We start from the raw sequence: 21,219 nt of genomic DNA, 5'->3' as shown, positions 1-21,219 counted from the left end.
GAAACACTCCTAGGGTGCAGCCCAGGTAGAAGCACTGCTGACAAACAGCAGTGCTGTAGACAAGAGCAGAGGCATACCTAAACTTTATTATGTTCACTACAAGTACTGAATGTGAGCAGTGGTCAACAACTGATAAGAAAACAGATGGTTACATTCCTAGTGCACACAGGAAGCTCAAGAACTTCACAATTCCATGCAATCAGAGAAAGGCAGGAGGTTTCCATGAATTCCCAAAGCTAAGCACACATTTTCTCCCACTGAAAACCAGTAATTTAAGTATTTCACATTGGCCACTTGCAGAACTATCTTAAACTAAACTGTTTTGACATAAATGTATAAAATCTTCTAAATAAACAAAAACTGAAGAAACTGTTTGTCTTTAATAAATTTCCTCTCCCTCACTCTTTTCAACTCCACAGAAGTACATCTCCCAGCTGAGATCCTGATGCACAGTTAAAATTCAGCTATCAAAACCCTAGTGGAGTAAAACAGACTGCATGACACACTAACCTAGAAGCAGAGTTGACTTGGTCTTTTAAAGGGCTGGATACCTCTGAAAAGAGAAGAGGAACAGATGAAGCAATTTCATAAACCAGCCTGTGTGGACACGTGTCTCCTACATATTAAATGTAGTCTTGGAAAATGAGAGACAAGTCAACTAAACCACTGAGTCTCAGCAAGTAAGGAACCACAGTAAACAGCACTACAACCCATCTAATAAACAGCTCAAAAATCCATCTGACTCCTGGGGACTATGGAATGCTCTCTACTATGCTGGGAGTTTTGAGAAGACCCTCATCTCTTAGAGCTGGACTGTAGTGGTTGACTCACAATGTCTTCACTGGTTCCTGTGGGTTGGACATGTGGCTATGCAGAAAGCCATAAACTGGCTCAACAGGAGGAGATGAAAACAGAAATCCTAACGTGAAGCAGACCTGACCTATCTATTAAACCCATTCAACTTACTCCATGCACTAAATGTAGGATGGCCCCCATCTGCATCCAGATGGTATTTCCCTCTTTAGCTTGTAAAGGAATCAATGGATCTACTTTTACAACAAGCAAATTCTGGTAAAGAACAAAACAACAAAGGGCACCAGAGTAAGCTAAACTCACTTCAGCAAACCTAACAGGGTAGGCAGCCAGTATCACAGAGTTAACACAAAACTCACTCACTCCAGCTATCCAGTCATCGTTCTGGGAGGGGATGGTCACTCATGTTCTCCAAACACTATAGGTTGTGATCTAGTTCTGCCAAGGTGTGCTTGGTCTATGACTGCCACCTAAGCAGCAATACATCTATTTATCCATTCAATACTTTACACACCAAAAAAGGCCAGAGATCAAAGGCTGCAATGTAGCATGCAGTACAAGCACTTCAGTATTATGTGCAGAAGTGTGGGATATTTAGCAAAATTCTAAATTTCATGAGCCTGTCCAACATTAGGAAAAACTGATAGGATATACTGTAGGTACACTTAACTGCAATTAGCAGAAAGACAAAATGGGAATAGATTACAAACACCCTGCCTTTACACTCACATGCAGGTGACAAGTATTTTTAAGACTGTACACACAGACATAATATAGGATGTGAGAATATACTCTGAGAAGAACTATAAATATCTTTGCTTTGCTTATTTAAGCTCCTTTGAACATCATTAGCTCTTTTATAAATTTCTACTTTAGAATTTAAATTACTTCTGCACAAGGACTGTATTTAGATAATAAGCATATGTTCAAAAAACTGAAACAGAACCAGAGAAAAATAAAAGGAAAAAAGATACCTTTTTTATTTTGCCCATTTTTCAGAACTCGTAAATCAAAATTTCACAGAATCACAGAATATGCTGAGCTGGAAGGGATCCATAAGGATCCTTGAGTCCAACTCTCAGCCCTGCACAAGACATCCCAAGAGTCACAGCACGTGCCTGAGAGCACCAACGACATTTTGTGTTTAAATTAATACTGGCAGTAGTAATTGAGCTTGGCAGTGTTTTCCCCAAACAAGCTCACAGAATACTCACAATAACATCTTTGTACTCTTAAGAAGAAAGGCTAAATATGCAGAGGTGTATTCAAGCATTGTTGAAGCAATTTGATTTTTCTTAGTGCTTTGGGAAAGTTCTGTCCTTTGTTAGTTCAGCTTAAATCATTTTAACATACATTTAAAAGGCAAAATTTCTCAAGCTATATTGTTATATTTAAGTAATTTATTTGGTATGCACAGACCTGCAAATTTATGAGCAAAAAACCCCGTTTGGAGGTTTGTTTCATTTTTTTACTATATATTAATTTTTGACATACAGTAGGATCAGAATACCAGGATAGTAGGATCAGAAACCCAGAGATGAAGTTAGAGACCAGGATTAATAATCTAATTTATACTAAAATTATGAGAAATGTCCCTGTCAGAACAAAGCCAGTATAGTTTCACCTATATGTCTTCAGCGTGAGTTTAGCATTTCCTTACTGTCAGTACTCAAATACCCAAAAAGAAACTACACTGGGCTAGGCTGCAGAGACAGAAGGGAAGAGGAAAAACAACTGCAGCTGTGGACAATCAAATTATCAATTCACTTCAATCTGATCGTATGTAAATGAAAATATGGCAAGGTAGTCTCGACATCCCACAAAACTGTCAGAGAGGTTTTTCATATACATTATAGCAGGGATCTTGTAATTACAGCATTCCTCTGTTTTAGTGGGGGTGCTTCCTACATCCAAGTCCCAGCTTTAAGATACATAGTTGATGAAGTTCCTGTGAAAGCGTTACTTATAAGCTGTGAGTACACACATGTGCTCATTCCCTCTTTGAGACCCCTCACGTACAGCTGTTCTATGAGCATTTAAAATTCAACTGTTGCCAAAAAACTTTTTTCAAAGGGCATCAGGTATTCTCCCAAGGGAAAAGCAAAGATGTACTCCTACACACAAAGAAGTCTGGCAAGAGGATAGCTTCAAATTATCCACATCCATATGCAGATACAGTTGATAGCCAGGACTGACCACACTCGTGAACAAGAGACTCCTGCCAAGACGTGCTTTGGTCTGAAGAGAAAAAGCAGCAGTAATTCCTCACAGGATTATGAAAATGAAGGACCTGTGTTCAGGAACTGCCTCACTATTCAAATAGATTTATTGGTGAGTGTTCTACATTTCTGAGCCTTCTTAATGAGGAACAGAAGCAAGTTCACGGCAATAAAGATTAGAAAAACCCACAAGGGATTTTAACATGAAAAAAGAAAAAAAACAAAAGCTAAGCTCCAAACTGCACCAACAACTAGCAATTGGTTTTTAAAGCAAGCAGCAAAAGGGAATCATCATCCCTGTATGTATGTACACACACCAGTGCTACCAGACACAAGAAGACTTGTGTCTCAGGGTGATGGCTCTGGCTTTCTGCTCAACATCTACTCTTGCTGCAATGTGATGGATGTTGGATTATTACGGCATATGCTGGAGATGCTTCTCAAATCTGGTCTGGAAGTTGCTTCTTCAATAATCACACCACAGCCAGACTCTCACTTGCCTTATTTTACAGACACAACAGGGGTAATTTATTGTAATACTTGTCAGTATTACAATACTCACTCCATTCTCATAGACTAAGGCAACACCTGAGGTACTCACGAGCAACACCTAAACCAGTAAATGTAAACCATGACATACCAAAAGTTGTCACAAAGCAACTCCCTTCCACCGCTTGGGAAGCTGTTAAAGGATTCCCTCTCTCTCTCCCCTTTTCAGTTAATTCGATCAAAATTCTTATATATTTAAACAAAGAAGACATTCCTATTTTTAAGCCCTATCTCCTGAAATTTTTTATGGACACAGACAGAGATCCATTTCCATCTCAAAACAAGTGCCTGAGAAATCATGAGTGCTCAAAGAATGCACTTAAAGGGGACTAGACTTTTGCAGCAGTTATTAAAAATCCCTTCACTTTAATCCTTCAATACAGACATTCATTTGCACAGACTGCAAATATGCTGCCCGAGTTGATGATTAACCAGACAGAAAACAATAATGAAACCAAACTCGAAGATAAAAAACTGTCATGCTAAAAGCAAATTCATCCAATTAAAGGGAAAAAAAAAATCTTACCCTAATTTACCCAGATTTAATGATTATGTTTCAAGGGTTTGGAATGTGTAATATGAAGCTTCCACAGAAATGCAGGTTCCAGGTCACAGAAACAATCGAAACATTATTAACTCAATCATAGTATTTTGAAACTTTTAAACTACTCATTAATAATTGTATATGCTGATACCATAAGACATAAGAATAAACTAAGACATAGGAATAAACAAATGTAATTTAATTAATCTTTTTCCAATTAAATGCTTCAGTTCCTCTGCTTAGCAGAAATCCCTCCTGTATTCTGAGACTGACTAATGCTGAACTTCCATACTGAGAAATCAGACATAGTTTTTTCTTAGGTGGGCAAGTAAAATATTAGGACCAGCATTCTTGATTAAAATTCAAGACACACAACTTGAGTTTCTCAGCTTGTTCTCCTCCCTACTAGCTTTTATTACATAATTGTCACCTGGAGCCCTCCCTGAAGGCTCCTCTTCCCTCCCTCCCCATGAAAAGTCAAAACAAGCAAAAAGTCTCAATTTCATCTTAAATTGTAAAATTCGGCAAACTTTGGATTTCAGGAAAAAACAAAATTTGAAAATGAAGTGTATTTCAGAACTCATTTGTGCATACAGGTTTACACAGGTTATAACAAGAGAAACCATTCTGCAATTTTCAGCTTCAATTCAATGGTATGTTCACACATGTAATGTGGAATTTTAAGTAGAGTTCACGTGACTAAAGTTAAGAACAGGGTTAAATCCTTTCTGAACCCAGGCCACCAACAACAAAACAGAGGCTATCCTACTGCGTGGCTGATCACAGACTTTGCTTCTGCATATTACTTTATTAAGCATTCAACATTAAAGCAAACACACTTAAGTAAAAGCTTACTTGAAGCCCAAACTAAACCATCTTCAAATAAAATACCAGAAAATCTCAATGTTAACATATTTCATACACTTCCTGTTACTGTTTACAGTTCCAATTAAAATAAACCATGGGTTTGAATTTCTCCATTCAAGTGCAGAGCATCTGAGTGCAAGGGGATGGGGTGGGATGTGTGAGAGATGCTATAATATCTGTGCTTTTAAATGAAACAACCATCTCAGTGGCATTGAAGAAATAAAAAGGGAGAAATGAAGAACAGTGTTAACTGGGCAAGTTCACTTTCAATAACCAGAAGTAGTAATACTCAAATTGTAAACTACAGAGGAGATTGATTCTGTAATAAAGTTCTTGGGTTTCTCTTGGCAATCTCTAGACTACTCATTATGCTCTCCTGACCTTTCACAAAGTATTTTCTTAAACTCTCTGGATGGAGTTTACCATCACCTTACAGTCCTGTGCCAACAGAAATGTTAGCATCTGCACAAAAACCTAAAACCTAAACAATGTGCTCCAATTAATGAAGAAGCCCTTTACTACAGTTGATTAAAAGGTAAACTTATGTTTTTCTGTTATCATTAATATTTTGCTCTCTCTAAGTAGGAGGCACATGAGCAAACAGAAGGAGGGGTGGAAACTGAAGAGTTTCATAAAGGTATTGGGTTTCTGAAATTATCTGTATTCCATGCAAATTTACTTCAGTCAGATTTGAACCAGATGAATAGCTTGAATACCATGAGCCAGACAAGACATTTAAATAGCATACCTGTTAAATATGTTCTCACTTGCAGCGTACTTGTCCAATCTTCCCAAAGGCGTCAACATTTCATCTTGTGAGACAAAGTCCAGGGCTGAAGGTATAATAATCACATCAGACTCTGAGCTGTAGTCATCCACACCAACTATCAGAGACATCAGAAATATTCCTTATAATCACAGTAGTTTGACACTAAAATGATGTCTGTTGTTGGTCTGAAATACAGAAGTCTAGGCAAGGTCCCACTGACAACATATTTAGTAACTGCATCACATTGTTCCCACCAGCTTCCCCAGCCCCCATAAAGTCCTTTCTATACAAGTGTGACTGATAATGTATAAATGGATTTTGAGTCATTTTCTTTAAGTTCCCAAGTAAGATTCATCACTAAACTTCCTGCGTATTTTTATACCTTATGTTTTTCTCAAGCAAATGACTTTTACCTATTTGTAAAGTCAACTTTTTGAAGACACATATCCCAATCATAGCTGCATGTAGCCCAGAGTTTATACAACATGATCTAACAGACCAAAAAGACTTTGTTCTAAAACAGAAAAATATAAATTAAGCATGTAAAAAAAAAATCAGTGCATTGCTAGATCTGACTACCAACTAAAATGGGCACGATTCACCTACTACATAATTATTAACCAGCAAATCATCAGGGAACTTCACACACTGACCGCTTTATCAACACAGAACCAAAGAAGTGGAAAGAAGTCCAATCCTGTTCTGCAGAGCTGCTTAAGAATCAGGATTTGAATTACCACTTTTTCAGTTTTCATATGCCCTCAAAACTGCTCTAAAACTCAGTCCCATAGCAAACACACACTTCTGGTGGCAAATAAGATCACCTGTTTGAAAAGTCACTTCCATTAGTCCTGTAAACAGAACACTACAGTAGACTACCCCAATTCTTCAGTCTAGCCAAATCGCTCTCAAATGCCTTTTCATAACTTGCAAATAGAAAAGATCAGAAGACAGGTCTACAAGTCCAATTTTTTTTTTAAATGAACTCTACAAAAGGAAGAAAAAAGATTCTTGTCTTCTTACTTTGCATACATTTATGCTGTGCTATATAAATTGCTTGCCAAATAGTGTGTCCTTATTTTCAACATTCAGAATACATAAACAGCAGATGCATTTACATCTTCCTTAATGTCAAAAACAGAAACACTGAACTCTAGGAGAGTTATATTTTTAGACATAAACTAAGTTAATGGTACCCTTTTACCAACTAATTAAGTTTCCCATTTTCTACACAGAAAATCCACAGACACCAACTGGTCCCATCCTTGCACAAGGGACCAGATTTTGCAGTTGCTGATAGGATATTAAATTCTTGCCAGAAATCAAATGAAAAAGTGATAGGGAAAGAGCAAGTGTGTAAGAACAATCTGAGATGTGAGAAAAGAAGAAAGTGTACTAGGAGCCAAAGGAAATGGAAGAGCAATCTGAGAAGAGGAATTAGCGGTGTTAGGTATGTCTAAGGTAGAGGATAGAATAACAAACTGCAGAGGGAGGAAGGGAAGGCTGAAAATAAAGATCAGCTGCAAAAAGCTATTGCAACATAAAGGGAAAGTGTTTAGCAACTCCAGGTTTACATAACTGTTTGAACTTGTGTTTGGTTTGAGTTTGTGGGTTTGTTTGGGTTTAATTTTTGTTGTTTAGTTTGGGCTTTTTGCAAGAATCAGTTTTATTTTCACAGGAAGTGGGAGGCAAGTAAAAATGAACTCCTAATGCAAGCTAGGACTTTATGCCAGGTTAAGTTAACAAGGAACAGGCTACATCCTTTCACAGACTCCTAGACCTTTAATTCAACCCATCAGTCCAACACAGACCAAGGATTTTTCTGTGTTTTTAGTTCTGCCATCTCACACTCAGACTATTTCAGTTGAAAGTATCTTCAGCTATCATCCAGTTCAACTGCCCAGCCTCCTCAGGCCTGACCAAAAGCTGCATCACTTCACTCTCCACTTCCCATTCTCAGGAATCTACAGAAAGTGATGTACAGCCTCTTTCTCTCCAAACTCAACAGTGAAATGAGTTCTGTGACAGGTCCTATTTTCTATTTCAGTGTCTGTTGACCATACTGTAAGTTTAAAAACATAAATTGAAGAAACTATGTTAAAATACCAACATAAAAATAACTATACTGCTGACAATAATTATTTAGCTATCAAACTCATGAATACAACAAAATAAAATGCTGACCATTACATGCACCACCAATTTTACTCACTCCACTTCTTTCTCCTCAACCTCAGCTTTGTTCCATGTTCCTCCTTGTACCCTCTACATTTATTTTTCTACAGTTTTTGCCTCATGAAACCGGTTAAGTCAACCCAACTGCTAAATCCACTCTACATCAGATGTAAATACCAATGATAAAAATACAAACATATACAAGCTTCCAATTTATCCATCTGATGTCTCCTACTAGTTCAAATAGTTATGTGGATTTGGCTCCACTGAATTTATGAATTGTAAAATCAGGCTTAGCACTACACTGAGCTTGATGCGCCCCTGCTACCAAACAACGTTTATCATTTAAATAATTCCAGCATCTCAGCTCATAGTCACAGAAGAGATCATTTAAGTGACAGCACCTTGATTAACACAATTATAATACAGGGAAGAAAAGGGTGGTAAAAATAAATCAATCAGCACATGAACAGTTTATAGTTCTAGTAAAGTGCTGTTACAGTTATATATTCATTTTCACTTTCATGACACCTATCCAAGTCAAAAGACCCAGTCCACTCTAACAAAGAACTCCCATTCCAGCGAAGCCCCTCAAGTGGATGCCTGTCTTCAACCTGCCACAAACATGAATCACCAACATCTAACCACTCCTCAAATGAAATGCTTAAAGGACTTTGCATTATTCAATAAACCAAGTCGCTTTGCTATTCCCTTCACATTATACCAAAACAGCTACCAAAAAGGCTTTTAACTGAACACTGTATTGCCTCTTCAGCCCTACTCAGCTTTCCATCCAACTTTGAGCACTTGACTAAGTACCACAGAACCTTCTGTAAGTTTTACAAATGCAAAACACACCCTTACACAACTTAAGTGTACTGGTTTTGGCTGGGACAGAGTTTAAGTTCTTCATAGTAGCTTATATGGGGATACCTCGCACATTTCCAGCCTATTCATGGGAGGGCACCATGAGGAACAAAAAAAGCAATGTTTAAGCCCCGTCTTCAACAGTAACACATCAGTGATTTATCAACACTAGTTTCAGCACAAATCCAAAATACTGTCACATACAAGGTATTACGGAGAAATTCAACTCCATGACAGTCAAAACCAGTACAAACTTTTGCTAATTCAAATGCAGAACACACAAATTTCTTCCCACTTCAGAATGTAGACCAGGCAACAGGACCACATACTACTTAACTACTGCAAAAAAACTATGGGTCAATTTTCTTTTCAAGCAGGTACAAGTATGGACCAAATCCACAGAAAGCACATAAGCTACAAGACACCACTGAAAACTAATACAAGTGCAGAGCCTTAACTACCTTCTAATCTCGTTTTACATGTTCACACCAGCATGTAAAGCACAGCTAGAGAACATAGGAGTTTCCATAAGAACACACTGTCCTAGGAGTTTAAAGTCACTAGTTGCGTCAGGAGAAGAAAAAGCAAATGCACAATGATGTCAAAACACAAGGAAGCATCGCATAACAAGACAGGCACTACCTTTTGCTTCCATGTCTGACTGTCATTAATCTGTTGTATTACAGAAGCCAAGCAATTTCTCCTCTGTGTACCTTTATTTTCTTGTCAAAACATTTTTTGAGTGGCTTTTTGTAGAAGTTCTTCAAGCTTGCCTATCTTGCATCTGGTCCATAATGTACTGTGTGAAAATATATGTTAACATTCCCTGCTTTAAGCTCTCCTGTTTCCCTTAAGCACTCCTCTTTTATGGCAAGGATACAACAGTAACTTGACACAATTATTAACTAACATGAACTATACAGCAATCTTGCTGAGGCAGACTATGTTTGGAGGTTTAGTCAACCACTGCCAAACTTGGCTGAGCATACGTCAACAAAACAGAGGTCCATTTAAAACTCAGTCCTCCATAAAACCACAGCCTCTAGGCCAATTTTCAAGAGAGTTGGTTTTTCTACTAGATATCTCATCCTCACAGTATGCTTCACACAGGTCTCTCATACTGAATCTTTTACAGAGAGACGCACAGAACCACATTTGAAAAAAAATAATGACAATTTTTTCTTTCTTAACAGTGCAGGAACAGTTCTCTGCCATAGACTGTTCAGTAACAAGGTCTATATGTATTCTTTTTGTTCTTCTGTATAGGCTATGAGATCCATGGCAGAAACATATTCTTCTTTGTTTTGGTATAGAAACTCAGTGACAAGAAGTGTATTTTAAAAAATAAGCAATTTTCAATTCTGAAAGGTGAACAATAAACAGTTTAAGGATTCAAGATTTCCAGTTAATTTTAACAGTTCTCTCATTTTATATTCTGCATCCCCAAAGACTTCTCTTTCAAAGATATACTGCAAAATCTGTATGGCAGATATATCTGCTAAAATGGACTAATTTTATTCAATTTTAGTATAAGCTACTTATTACACTCTACATCAATTGTTATCATATGGATATTCAGGACAATACAGCACTTCTATGTAGAAAAAACTGAGTTCTGTTCTGCTGTTCAGGCAAGTAATTTTTCTGCTTAACTGTAAAGTAAGAATTGTAATCTTATGAGCCCAGACATTTGATATCATGACCACAATATAACAGCAGCAGGTTTTGTTCTAAATTACTGCCCTCCATGTCACAAAAGAATACATTCACGTTAGATTCAGACTCCTGCAGAATACAAGAAGTATTCTCAGCCCTTCGATATTGCAAACACATTCATTTCTATGTAACTTTCTGTAAGAAACCTCACTTTGCATCTGATGTGCTGCAAAGAGAAATTCACCTCAGCCAGTAAGAGCACTAATGCTTAAATATCTGCATTTGTTCACAGTTGAACTTACTACTCTTAACCCCTTCCTACTGCACACTGTCCCAGCTCTGGTTCAACACAGACCAAAGCATCTGCAACACTATTTCAGATTCATTTGTTACCACATATTTACTGCATGGCTTCAGTAACATTAACCAACAGCTACTGCAATGGCAATCACGTCAATTTTACAAAATGTGCTTGTCATGCTGAATCCTACCACCCTGGCCTGTCCAATCCAGGCATCACTCACTGGTCATCACAGAACCCACCATCAGAAAGTAGGAGCTGTTTTTTCCATAAGACACTTAAAAACTACTTTCTCTGTTTTCCTCCTGCTGTAGTTTGAGACTGGAAATGCAACTGAGATACCACAAGGTGTGAGACCCTACTCAGCAAAAGTCATCACTGCAAGTGATAATCTTAGAATCTAGCCCACCTACCATTTTAGCAGAAACAAGAACCACCCTTCGTCTTCTGTTTCTCACCTAACTAGCCCTTCAAACCATGGAACACTATCAGACTTGAGCCTCTTATGAATGTCAAGTTACCACACCTGTATGCACAGACTTTGTTGTCTGAACTCCTAGTTTGGTGGGACTGGGTTTAGGGGTGGGGCAGAAGGAGTAGAGAGGCAGGAAGAAGATAAAAAAGGTGGAAGTGCAATGCAGCTCTGATGCAATTACCACATTAGCCCCTAAGCAGTACTTTGACAGCAGAGCTTGCTAACAGTGAAGCACAGACACAGCAAATCTTTAAAAATAAAGCTTCAGTATAGATTTGGGGGAACACTTAGCAGATGAAAGACACACGAATCAAAACATCAGCAGCTGTTTACACACAGAACTGATGCAAGCATGGCATGGCAAATTTCGAAGATCCAGTAGTCTAAATGCAACAGGCTATGAGAATATTTTCATTTAGCAAAGGCCTTCATATAAGGATATCTATCAAGCTGCCACAGAAGTTGCATTTCACATCAAGCATCAGAGGAAACAAGAGGCAGTACAAAATTCTTTAAGCAAGGAGAAGAGGTGCAGCTAGACACAAGTTTGTTTCTTGCAGCATACACAAGCAGCATTGAAAATCCTGATTTGCTCTGAAAGAAAAGGAATAGTTCTATTTCATATTGCTCACTAGTCATTTATTTGCACAACAGCTGAATGTACCTTCTACTGGTTAACAGCTTGACCTGCAACAAACGCTGCTCCAGAGGAAACTGAAACAAAGAGAAGGACATCCAAGCTACCAGTTAAAACAATCAACGGTTTATATTCTGCCTGCCTATTTCCTGTAGGGAGCATGTCACACCCATCACCAAGGCACTCAAGTTCTCTGCTATTTAAGTCCCTGTCTTCTACCCTTTCCAAACAACTGCATGCACTTAAGAATCGTGGAATGAGGTTGGAATGAAGCAAAAGCCAGCTACTGCAAGCAGGAAGTTTCTCTAAGGTACTTTTTTCTCCTCTACAAGGTCATTACTGTCAAAGAAAGGTATTCCTTTTCTCTCTGCAGAGCACTGCTGTTCATGGGATTTTTAACGGACCTCATGACTGGCTGAGAATTTTGTAGCACTGGCAGGAAAATCCTACTTCCATCTTCAACCAACGCGGTCCTACCACAATAGGATATGTGCATTCACTGTGCTCGGGGCAATGCTCAAATTCTGCAGTACAGCTGGGTATCTGATACACACAAAACCACCAAGTTCAAACTGTATGTGCCATAATATTGGACTAACAAGAAGGAAGAGAGATATGAAGCAAGCAGCTGAAGCTCAAACACTCCCAAGACTTGCGCAAGCTATGCAATGCTTGATGCGACACCGTAAGTTATGATATCAGCTACCAAGCGTTGCTTCGCTGTGCAATGACTTCATCACAGTAACTAAAACACACTTACTTAGGCTAAACACTGCAGACAAGGCAAGCTCTACAACTAGTACATCCATAAGCTATAAAACATTGCTTTGCAACATAAATCCCTTTCATCTTCCTAACTGCACTTTTCCTCTCCCCGCTTAAATGCCAGACAATGTTCTTGAGATGCTGCTTGACAGCTTTCAAAACTCTTGGTGGAATAAACCTCTGTGTTTTCTGGACATACAGATAAATTCTTGCTGCAACTCTCCATACTCTTCCTGTCTGTGCAACGTATGAAGTATAAAACTGGTCTATAGGAGAAGAAGAGCAGTATAGAATGCAGTGGACTCAACCTTAGAAAAAAGTAAGAACAGTCATGGGTGTTCATTTCAATGCAATTTAATGTTTACATCACTTGTACAAGCAAGCATCCCTACAGACTAATCAAGCTGTTCCTCCTGTAGGCTAGAGAGGAAGGAAAAGGTAGTCTCTCCCCCATTCAAATATTTGGGAACAGTTTAGGCACTATGGCAACATCACAGAAAAAATTCCCTAAGCAGATTTGTTTATCAGAGAAAAATGCTTCAACAGTCTGCAATATCATTCATATAGCATGTCCATTTTATACATTAATCTATTTAGCTTTTCCAGAAATTGTACAGAGAATAATGCATATTTATGGTACTATTCGCCTCTCCGTTTTCTTTACCTTAAAAGCAGTAAGAAAAACCCACCAAACCAGTGGTCTCAACTGTCAGTGCACTTGTTCCGCTGTTGCAAACAAACATCCTTCACAAACATACTCTGACACTTTCAACCTACCCAGTAGGGTTTTGACACCCTACTGCCAGAAAGGACTGCAGCATCCCTCTCAAACCAAAGAACAGCCACATTAGTTTCTCTTATACTGTATCTTCTAATACAGACAGAGGAGCCCTGATATTCTGGGAACCTTTAGGGGCAGATGTCCCTGCCTCGCTCTTCCAAAGATGGAACTGTTCCTCCAGCTCTCAAAGCAGGAGCTATCCTTTCATCCAGTTCTGCTCATGTTATAACTCTTGCAATGAAAACTTCCTGCCCACACAGAAGGAAAGTCTTACCAGCAAAAGGCACACACAGGAAAGAAAAGCATTTTATCTTCAACACACTGCAGTCTGCCACCTCCACAATAGGTCAGTAGTCAGAAATAACTGCAAGCACCAAAGTTTCGCTATCCTGAGCCTAGGATTTTGAACATTTCCAGTTCCTTCATGACTCTTTCACTCCCTCTATCTTTTAGCTGCAAGTGCGAAAGAAAGGGAGAAGAATACCCACAGCCCCAGAAGATAAATCATGAGACAAGGAAAAAAAAAAAACCTTAATTGAGAATCCCTGCCGGAGATAGGATAATAAAAGGTGGCTGGTGAAAAGCACATTCCCACATCAGAAGCGATGCTAGTGGCCTCAGAAAGCTGAAAGCCTAGAAAATTACTTCTTCAATCCTCTAGGTGTAATGGAGAAAAAATGTGCAGCTGCATGAGGAAGGTTCATTAGCTTACATCAAATCAAGCACAATCCTTTCCTCACATCATCTTCTTTTCTCTAGGATCCTAAGAGGTTGCTGGAGAAAGAGACTAACTACTACCCACCTGAGACCACTAACACCAGAATTCCATGGGGAATGGGGACACAGCCATCCACCTGAGTCTCCCAGTTTCTATGAGGGTCAATCGCCACATTAAAAGACAACGAAATGAACTGAAGTGTTGGGAGAATTAAATCCCGATCCCCAGGGAAAACAATAGACTTAACACATGTGCTTCATTAGCATTAAGGAATGCTTATTGGATTCCCAAAGGAACAGAATCTCAGTCACACCAGAGTACTGATTCCAATCACTACAGAAAGTCTGCCATTAATTTCTGTTATTACTTTTTTTGCAAGGCTGAAATGCCAACCCAGTAACTCAAACTATCTCAGCACTCTTTCACCAGAGCTCAGACTCTGATGGGACCAAAAGGTCAGTACTGCAACAGGGCATTTGAACATCATGTTGGAAATTCAGCTACACTCAAAGCTGGAATTAAGTCTAAGAAGTGACATAATATGCAGCCTTATACAAAGTAAGTACCAGCATAACAAAATCTGTCAATTCTTATTCTGTGATGAAGGAACAAAGAAACCACAGTGCAAAAGCTTCTGATATTACTACATACAGCTGTGGGAAAGGGAAGGTGAATTTTAACATACTGAACACATGTTACGCCAGCATAATTCACTGCCAGAGAATAAAAACTACAACACAGCATCAAGCTGAGACAGTGATTTGACACCACAGGGAAATATAGACTGATTTTGTACAAACAAAACAACAACAAAGAAAAAAACCCTATTTTTTACTTAACTATAATTTTTACTTAACTATCATTAAAACAGGCTGAAAAAAAATTAAATTTAAATTAGCTTCCATTTGGAAAGAGACTTATGCCCTACTCAAAGTCTAACAGAATAATTTAATTAAAAGCATTCAACCAACACAAGCTCTCTGCTAATGCCAGATGATTTGCTCATCACCTGGAAAAAGAACATAGCATCAATGATAAAACAGCTTTTGACATCTGCAGATGCACAAAGAGAATTTTCTTCAGCTCAGCTAAATAAGTGTTTCACTCACTGAGAAGCCTGCTGGGAGGAGAGGCTAGAAGACCTGTCCTGCCTCTTTAATCAATGGAAAAGAACTCAGTAATAAAAAAAAGCTATGTTGGATCATCACTACTGTTTTTAGTTTTTAGAACTGTTTCATTCACTAATAAAACCCAAACAGTAACATTAGATTTGCCAATTGTAAAAACTACCTTGTTGTTGAATTTTAAATCTATCATACCATTAAACACTTGCATTAAAAGAAAACAAGTTTACACATAGGTGTGTGTATATATATATCTGTAAAAAATAATTTAACAGCTCTAAACTAGAACTGTCTAAACAACGCACAGATATTGAAAATTAATTTTCTGCATTTTTAGTTAAAACATCTGTAAACTAAGTATACAGAAAAAGGAAATTCACTATTGTCAGCACAGCAAAAGGTAAAGTTTCAAAATCTGAGTAAGCTACATAACCAAAGCATGCATGTATACTTGCAACTACCAGAAGTCCTGATGTTGCATGCAAATGCAGCTTTCAGCTATCACTAACAAAGACTTCTTCCAAAAAAAAAAAAAGTAAAACAATATTAAAACCAGATATCAGATCAAAATTTTTCTCTCCTGATTTAAGTCACAATTAAAATAATGAGTTGAATAGAGCTATCCCCTTTCCAAATCTGAATTCTAATTGCAGATGGCTCTATTTTTTAGAGCACACATCCTGCACACATCAGTGGTCAGACTGAAAGACGTCAGCATCATGGTACGTTTCATTTCATCTATCTGTACTGATCAGTTCAGCCTTCAGAAATAGCCGGGGAGGGGGAACACAAACTGTCTGGCAAGAGTCATAAAGAACACTTCATTTTTCCCAAGCCCACGTTTGGTTTTCAACCATTTCTGCTGCCTATCTTCTTTTTGGTTCTATATTTATCTTAGACAGTTATACCATTGTATTTTGATTTTGTATGCACAAAAGAAAAGATCTGAATAAATGCCAGATTTTCCCTGACTTTTCATATATGTACAAGATGTTAGACAGAAGAACAAGGAAGCCAACAATCCAAGTAGTGCACGGAGATTCTTCTTCAGGTTTCCACTTTGAATTTTTAAATTTTCACCCTATCGTTTTTAGAGTGAGGTGCCTTTATTTATTTATTTTTTCTTTAATGGATAATTTCACACAAGGATTCCTCTTAGGTTTATCTCCACATAAATGAAATGCAATTTTATGTTCCTTATTGGGGATGGTGGGGGGGGGAGGGTTAGAGCCAGTTAAGTTGTATTTCACAATAAGAAGCCACATCTAGGAATTAATTTTTCTTTTATAGCCTTCTGTACGTTCAGCCAGGGTACACTCACTGTCTTGGTTTTGGGTTATTTTTCCTTTTACTTCAAACAAGCAAACAAGGAAAAGCCACTGGCTAAAGAACTCTGGAAGAACCAGAATTTCTTCAATTATTTTCACAGCCTTTGACATCAGGAGCTATATCTACAGAAGTGAATATCAGCTAAAATGAAAATACTGAAATGCCATTTGCAAGCTATGTAACTACTTAAAGCAATCATCTGTTTAATGTACCAGGTGTAAAGTATGCATTCACCTCAAGAAAAAAAAAAATCAGAGCTTTCCAGTGGTTACCAAGCAACCAAGAGCAGAAAAATAATACGAAGCTTTCAAAATAGAAATGCAAACCAAAGCTGAAATTAATTATTTAAAAGTCAATCCAGCTGGTTTATCAACCACTCTCTGAAAGCCTTTCTTATAAAAGCTCTTGTTTAATCTCTGACCTCTTAAACAAATCATCAAAAGGAAGGTTATTTTTTTAATAGATGCCTTCCACAGCATAAATTCTGAAGGTCTCTACTACTCCAACAGCAGATTTACTGCTCTCTGTTGAAATCTAGGAATGTTTCAAAGAAATAATTCTTTACTGATCCATATTTCAGGTTAATTGGCATCCAGCAAGTTGGCATAATGAATGAGAAGAACAAATTGTACAGTTGTACAAGTTGTTGATTAAACTCCAACTTTCCAGTAAAACACTTGACTCCAGAAACCTTAAAAGACAAAGATCATAAAACAGCTGTTCTTCCCTCTGCCTGTCTAAAATATGCACAGATGCTTGGTTCATTACTTTCAGCAGGAGCTGTGTATGGCTGTTTGCTCAGCTCCAGGACTTTCTCCTAATGCTTTACAACATGACCAACAAAAGATATCTCTTAAGTCACCTTTTTAGGGGGAAACACTGAATTACACTGAAAATTCTCACTACCAAAGGGAAAAAAACCAAAACAAACTATACAACAGCAAAAAATTTTATGATTCAGGCTCAAACCTAAGCTCACTGATGAGCTACAGAAGAACACCTAATCCAGTGAAATGTCCTAAACCATATGCACAGACTCAGCTTCAGATGTCCAATCCAGACCTTGAAACATACATCCAGTCTTAAACACTCCTGATTTCTCCAGCACACCTTTACAGATGTCTTGCTATTACTTTATATCAGATCAGTTAAAAGCCCAGAAATTTATTGAAAACATAGTTCACTTTTCAAAATAGCCAGTCAATCATACTATTTCAAATTTATCTAATTCCTCCTCCTAAATTATATGACCATGACTACAGGTATACCTGCAAGTATTTCTCTCTTATTTGTCCTTAAATATAGCTTAGCACACTTAATAGCAAGAATGCAGCTGGCATAATCACACAGGCATAAAGACGCCAGCACTTCCAGTTTTATCACTGTTGCATTCTACTGCTTCAGTAATACACCTCTAAACCAGTGTCTAACTCTGCTACTTGAAAGAGCTGCAAACATCTGAAATATTTACAATAGAGGGATACTGTAGGGTGGGGTTCAGGTAGGAGCTGCAACTTTCTGTCTTATTTAATTGTCTTGTTTCTATGAAACCAACCAATTGGAAACACTTTCATAATTGTGTAAAACATATTTTGTATGGGTACAAAACACAGCTATTTCAAATAATACTGCACAATAAACAGTACTTTTGACCAGATATGTACAGTCTCCTTGATCTGTATTATTTTTCTTTGGCTCACAGACAACACCCAAGAACAAAATCACGTACAATTCAGAACCATGAAAGCCACTGTGAGACTGAAATACACCCAGACAACACATATTGATTCATACACAGTCCTGCTTTTTTTCCTCTTAAAATACCATGCATAAGTATTGAGACATTTGCTTTCATCTACTTCCATCAAAACCTCAGTAATTTTTAATGAGGTTTCAAATCTTTATATTTCTATGCCTTCTGCCTTCAGGATGCTCTCATCTGCACTGAGTCATATCTCCAAGCACTTTTTTTTTTTTCATTTTTGAAGACCATAACATTAAGGCCAGCACCAGGAACCCACAGTTTCAGTCACCCCTCCAATGACTACACATAATTTAAATTCCTGTCTTACAGTCAACTAAAACCATAATCTAAGTGGAAACTTAAGAATGCATTTTTTTTTGTTAAGTGTGTCCTTTCTGAAAAAGTCCTCTGTAATCACAGAGTTTTCAAACAGCGACTTATCACGCTGAATTTAAAAAAAAAAAAGCCTGAGGGAAAAGCTCCCTCTTTGTGCAAGGCAAGGCACAATAGGAGCCTTCTAAATGTCAGCTGACAAAAGTGAAAAAGAAGACGCATCAGTTAAATCTTAAAAAGTTTAAATAGCTCTCCTCTAAAAATGTAAGCCACAAAACACAAGGTTTTTCTCCTGCAGTCCAGCCCTGGTGAGGGGATGCCCTGCAGATTGCACAGCAGACAGAACATCTTCAGGTAGCAACCAGAGGTCTGCAGACCCACAGCAGGCACCTGCCTCCATCCCCATTTTACCTTTCCACCCAAAATTCATCCTCCTCTGCTTCCCTCAGTATCAACAGGATCAACAGACACCTTCTCACCTGAGGAACATCTCAATCTGCCATTCTAAGGCTTCCCAGCCCTGAGTTAGTAATTTTTGCACCACTCCAGCTGCAATTCTGCTACTTTGCACCCTGACATTAACACTTCTGCATAGATCTCTCCAGCGGGGTCAAGACCCACAGAATCAACTAGGCGTGAAAAGACTTCTGAGATCATCGCCTCCAACCTGTGATGGAACATCACCTTGTCAACTGGACCATGCCACTGAGCGCCAGGTCTACTTAAACACCTCGGGGCACAGTGACTCCTCCACCTCCTGGGCAGCGAATTCCAGTATCTAATCACCCTAACAGAGGACAAATCCCTCCTGCTGTCCAACCTGAACCTCCCCTGGCGCAGCCCGAGGCCATGTCCTCTCTCCTGTCCCTGGCTGCCTGGGCGAAGGGACCGTCCCCCACCCGGCCACAAACTCCTTCCAGGTAGCTGTAAAGAACAGTAAAGTCCCTCCTTGAGCCTCTTTTCTCCAAGCTAAGCATCCCAAGCTCCCACAGCCGCTCCTCACAGGACATGTGCTCCAGACCCTTCACAAGGAAGAGAGAGCCTGAGGGGGAGGGGTGGAGGGGGGAGAAGGATGGGGGACACAGAAAAGATATACAATACACAGAAATGTAAAAGTAACGAGCAACCCACATGCTGCTGCTGCAGATGCAGCAACCGTAACCTCCCGCTGCTTCTCCCCGACGGCGCCCTGCCGTGCCCGGGCCATGAGGGGACGCCGCCCCGCAGGCACAGCCTCCCTTGCTTCCATCCCTTCCCTCCCTCCCTCGCTCCCGCCGGGGCGGCCGCTAACGGCGCCCCCGCCCCGCCCGCCGCCCAACGCACCCCGCGGGACCGCCCGGCGCAGCCCCACGCGCGACCGGGACCGGGTCATGGACACCGGGAAGCGCGGAGCATGGCCATGGCTTCCTCCTCCTCCTCCTCCTCCTCCCCGCCGCCTCCCACAATGCACCCTGGGCGCTCCCCCGCGGAAGCCACTTCCTCGCCCGAAAGCCGCCCCGCCGCTCCCCCCCGTCCCCACTCACATCCGTCGATCTCCTCCTGCAGGTCCTCCTGGAGCAGCGACAGATCTGCGGTGGGGGAGACACACACACACACGCACCATGTGCCAATGCGCCCGCCGACCCTGGGTGCCACGCGTGACCCTGCCCCGCCCGCGGGCTGCGCCCCCCCGACGCGACCCGCCCCGCAGCCCCTGCGCTCCGAGCCCGGACAGCGGCGGGCAGCGCTCCCGAAGCCGGGGCGGGGGAGAGGAGAAGGAGGGGGGATAGAGGAGGGAGGGCTGGCGCCTCGCCGGGGAGGCGGCGTGTGCGGGAAGGGGGAGGGGGGCGATGCCTACCCGCCATCTTGCTGCTGCAGCCCCCGCGGGGCGCCCGGCTACATCCAGCCCGCGGCCGGGCGGTGGGAGCGGCGGTGGGAGAGGGCGGGCACCCGTGCGGTCCAGGCCCCGGGCCCGGCGGCGCCTCTCCGCGTCCCCGGGAGAGCCGCGCAGGGAGGGAGGGAGGGAGGAGGGAGCGGGCGGAGGAAGGCGGGAGGAAGGGTCTGGGCCGGACACGCTGCCCCCGCCTCCGCCCGGCGGAGCCGCTCTCGCTCGCTCCGGCGGCCGCGCCTCCTCTCGCCGTGCTCTGACTCACGGCCGGAGCCGCCCGGCTGGCCCTGGGGCTGGAGAGCGCCCGGGCTCGGCCACACGCCCCGACTCGCTCACCTGCCCTCCGCGCTCCTCCGCCAAATTTGGGCTCGGGCTCCTCCTGCCGCCCGCCGACGGACTGAGGCGAGGCCGCGGAGCTTCCCGTGCCCTGAGGTTTGGGTGTTGTGGGCTCACCTGCGGAAAGGGCCCCGAAGGTCCCCCTCACCGCGGCCACCGTGGGGTGGCTTCCAGAAGGGGTAGCCGGGCCGCAGAAATCCTTGCTGCCGGCGTCGTGGGTTACCTGGGGAGGAGTCCGTGACCTACCAGAGAGTGGCCAGCAGGTCCGGAGAGGGGATCCTCCTCCTTTCCTGGGCGCTGGTGAGGCCACATCAGCAGTGCTGTGTCCAGTTCTGGGCTCCTCAGTACGA

The 21,219-nt window shown here is 40.9% G+C and overlaps 1 protein-coding gene across 6 annotated transcripts in view; it reads right to left on the bottom strand.

Moving 5' to 3' along the window:
* Positions 1-20,616, bottom strand: part of PPP4R1 (protein phosphatase 4 regulatory subunit 1) — a 63,853-nt gene extending 43,237 nt beyond the window's left edge. The window contains exons 1-3 of one of the 6 annotated variants that reach the window (XM_033054052.1): positions 20,504-20,616; positions 20,190-20,234; positions 5,741-5,876 (exon numbers count right to left, since the gene is read on the bottom strand). In XM_033054052.1, coding sequence (XP_032909943.1) covers positions 5,741-5,876; positions 20,190-20,234; positions 20,504-20,510 — 188 coding nt within the window. In that variant the 5' untranslated portion in view covers positions 20,511-20,616. Of the gene's footprint in view, positions 1-510; positions 554-5,740; positions 5,877-19,989; positions 20,153-20,189; positions 20,235-20,503 lie in introns of those variants that run through there. The other 5 variants (XM_033054070.1, XM_033054061.1, XM_033054081.1 and 2 more) reach the window with 5 other exon arrangements.
* Between the last annotated feature and the right edge of the window lie 603 nt (positions 20,617-21,219).

Source organism: Catharus ustulatus, chromosome 1, assembly GCF_009819885.2.
Source record: "Catharus ustulatus isolate bCatUst1 chromosome 1, bCatUst1.pri.v2, whole genome shotgun sequence".
Lineage (NCBI taxonomy): Eukaryota > Metazoa > Chordata > Aves > Passeriformes > Turdidae > Catharus > Catharus ustulatus.
The sequence above is the reverse complement of the archived record's forward strand: the minus strand, read 5'-3'. Positions and strand labels throughout refer to the sequence as shown.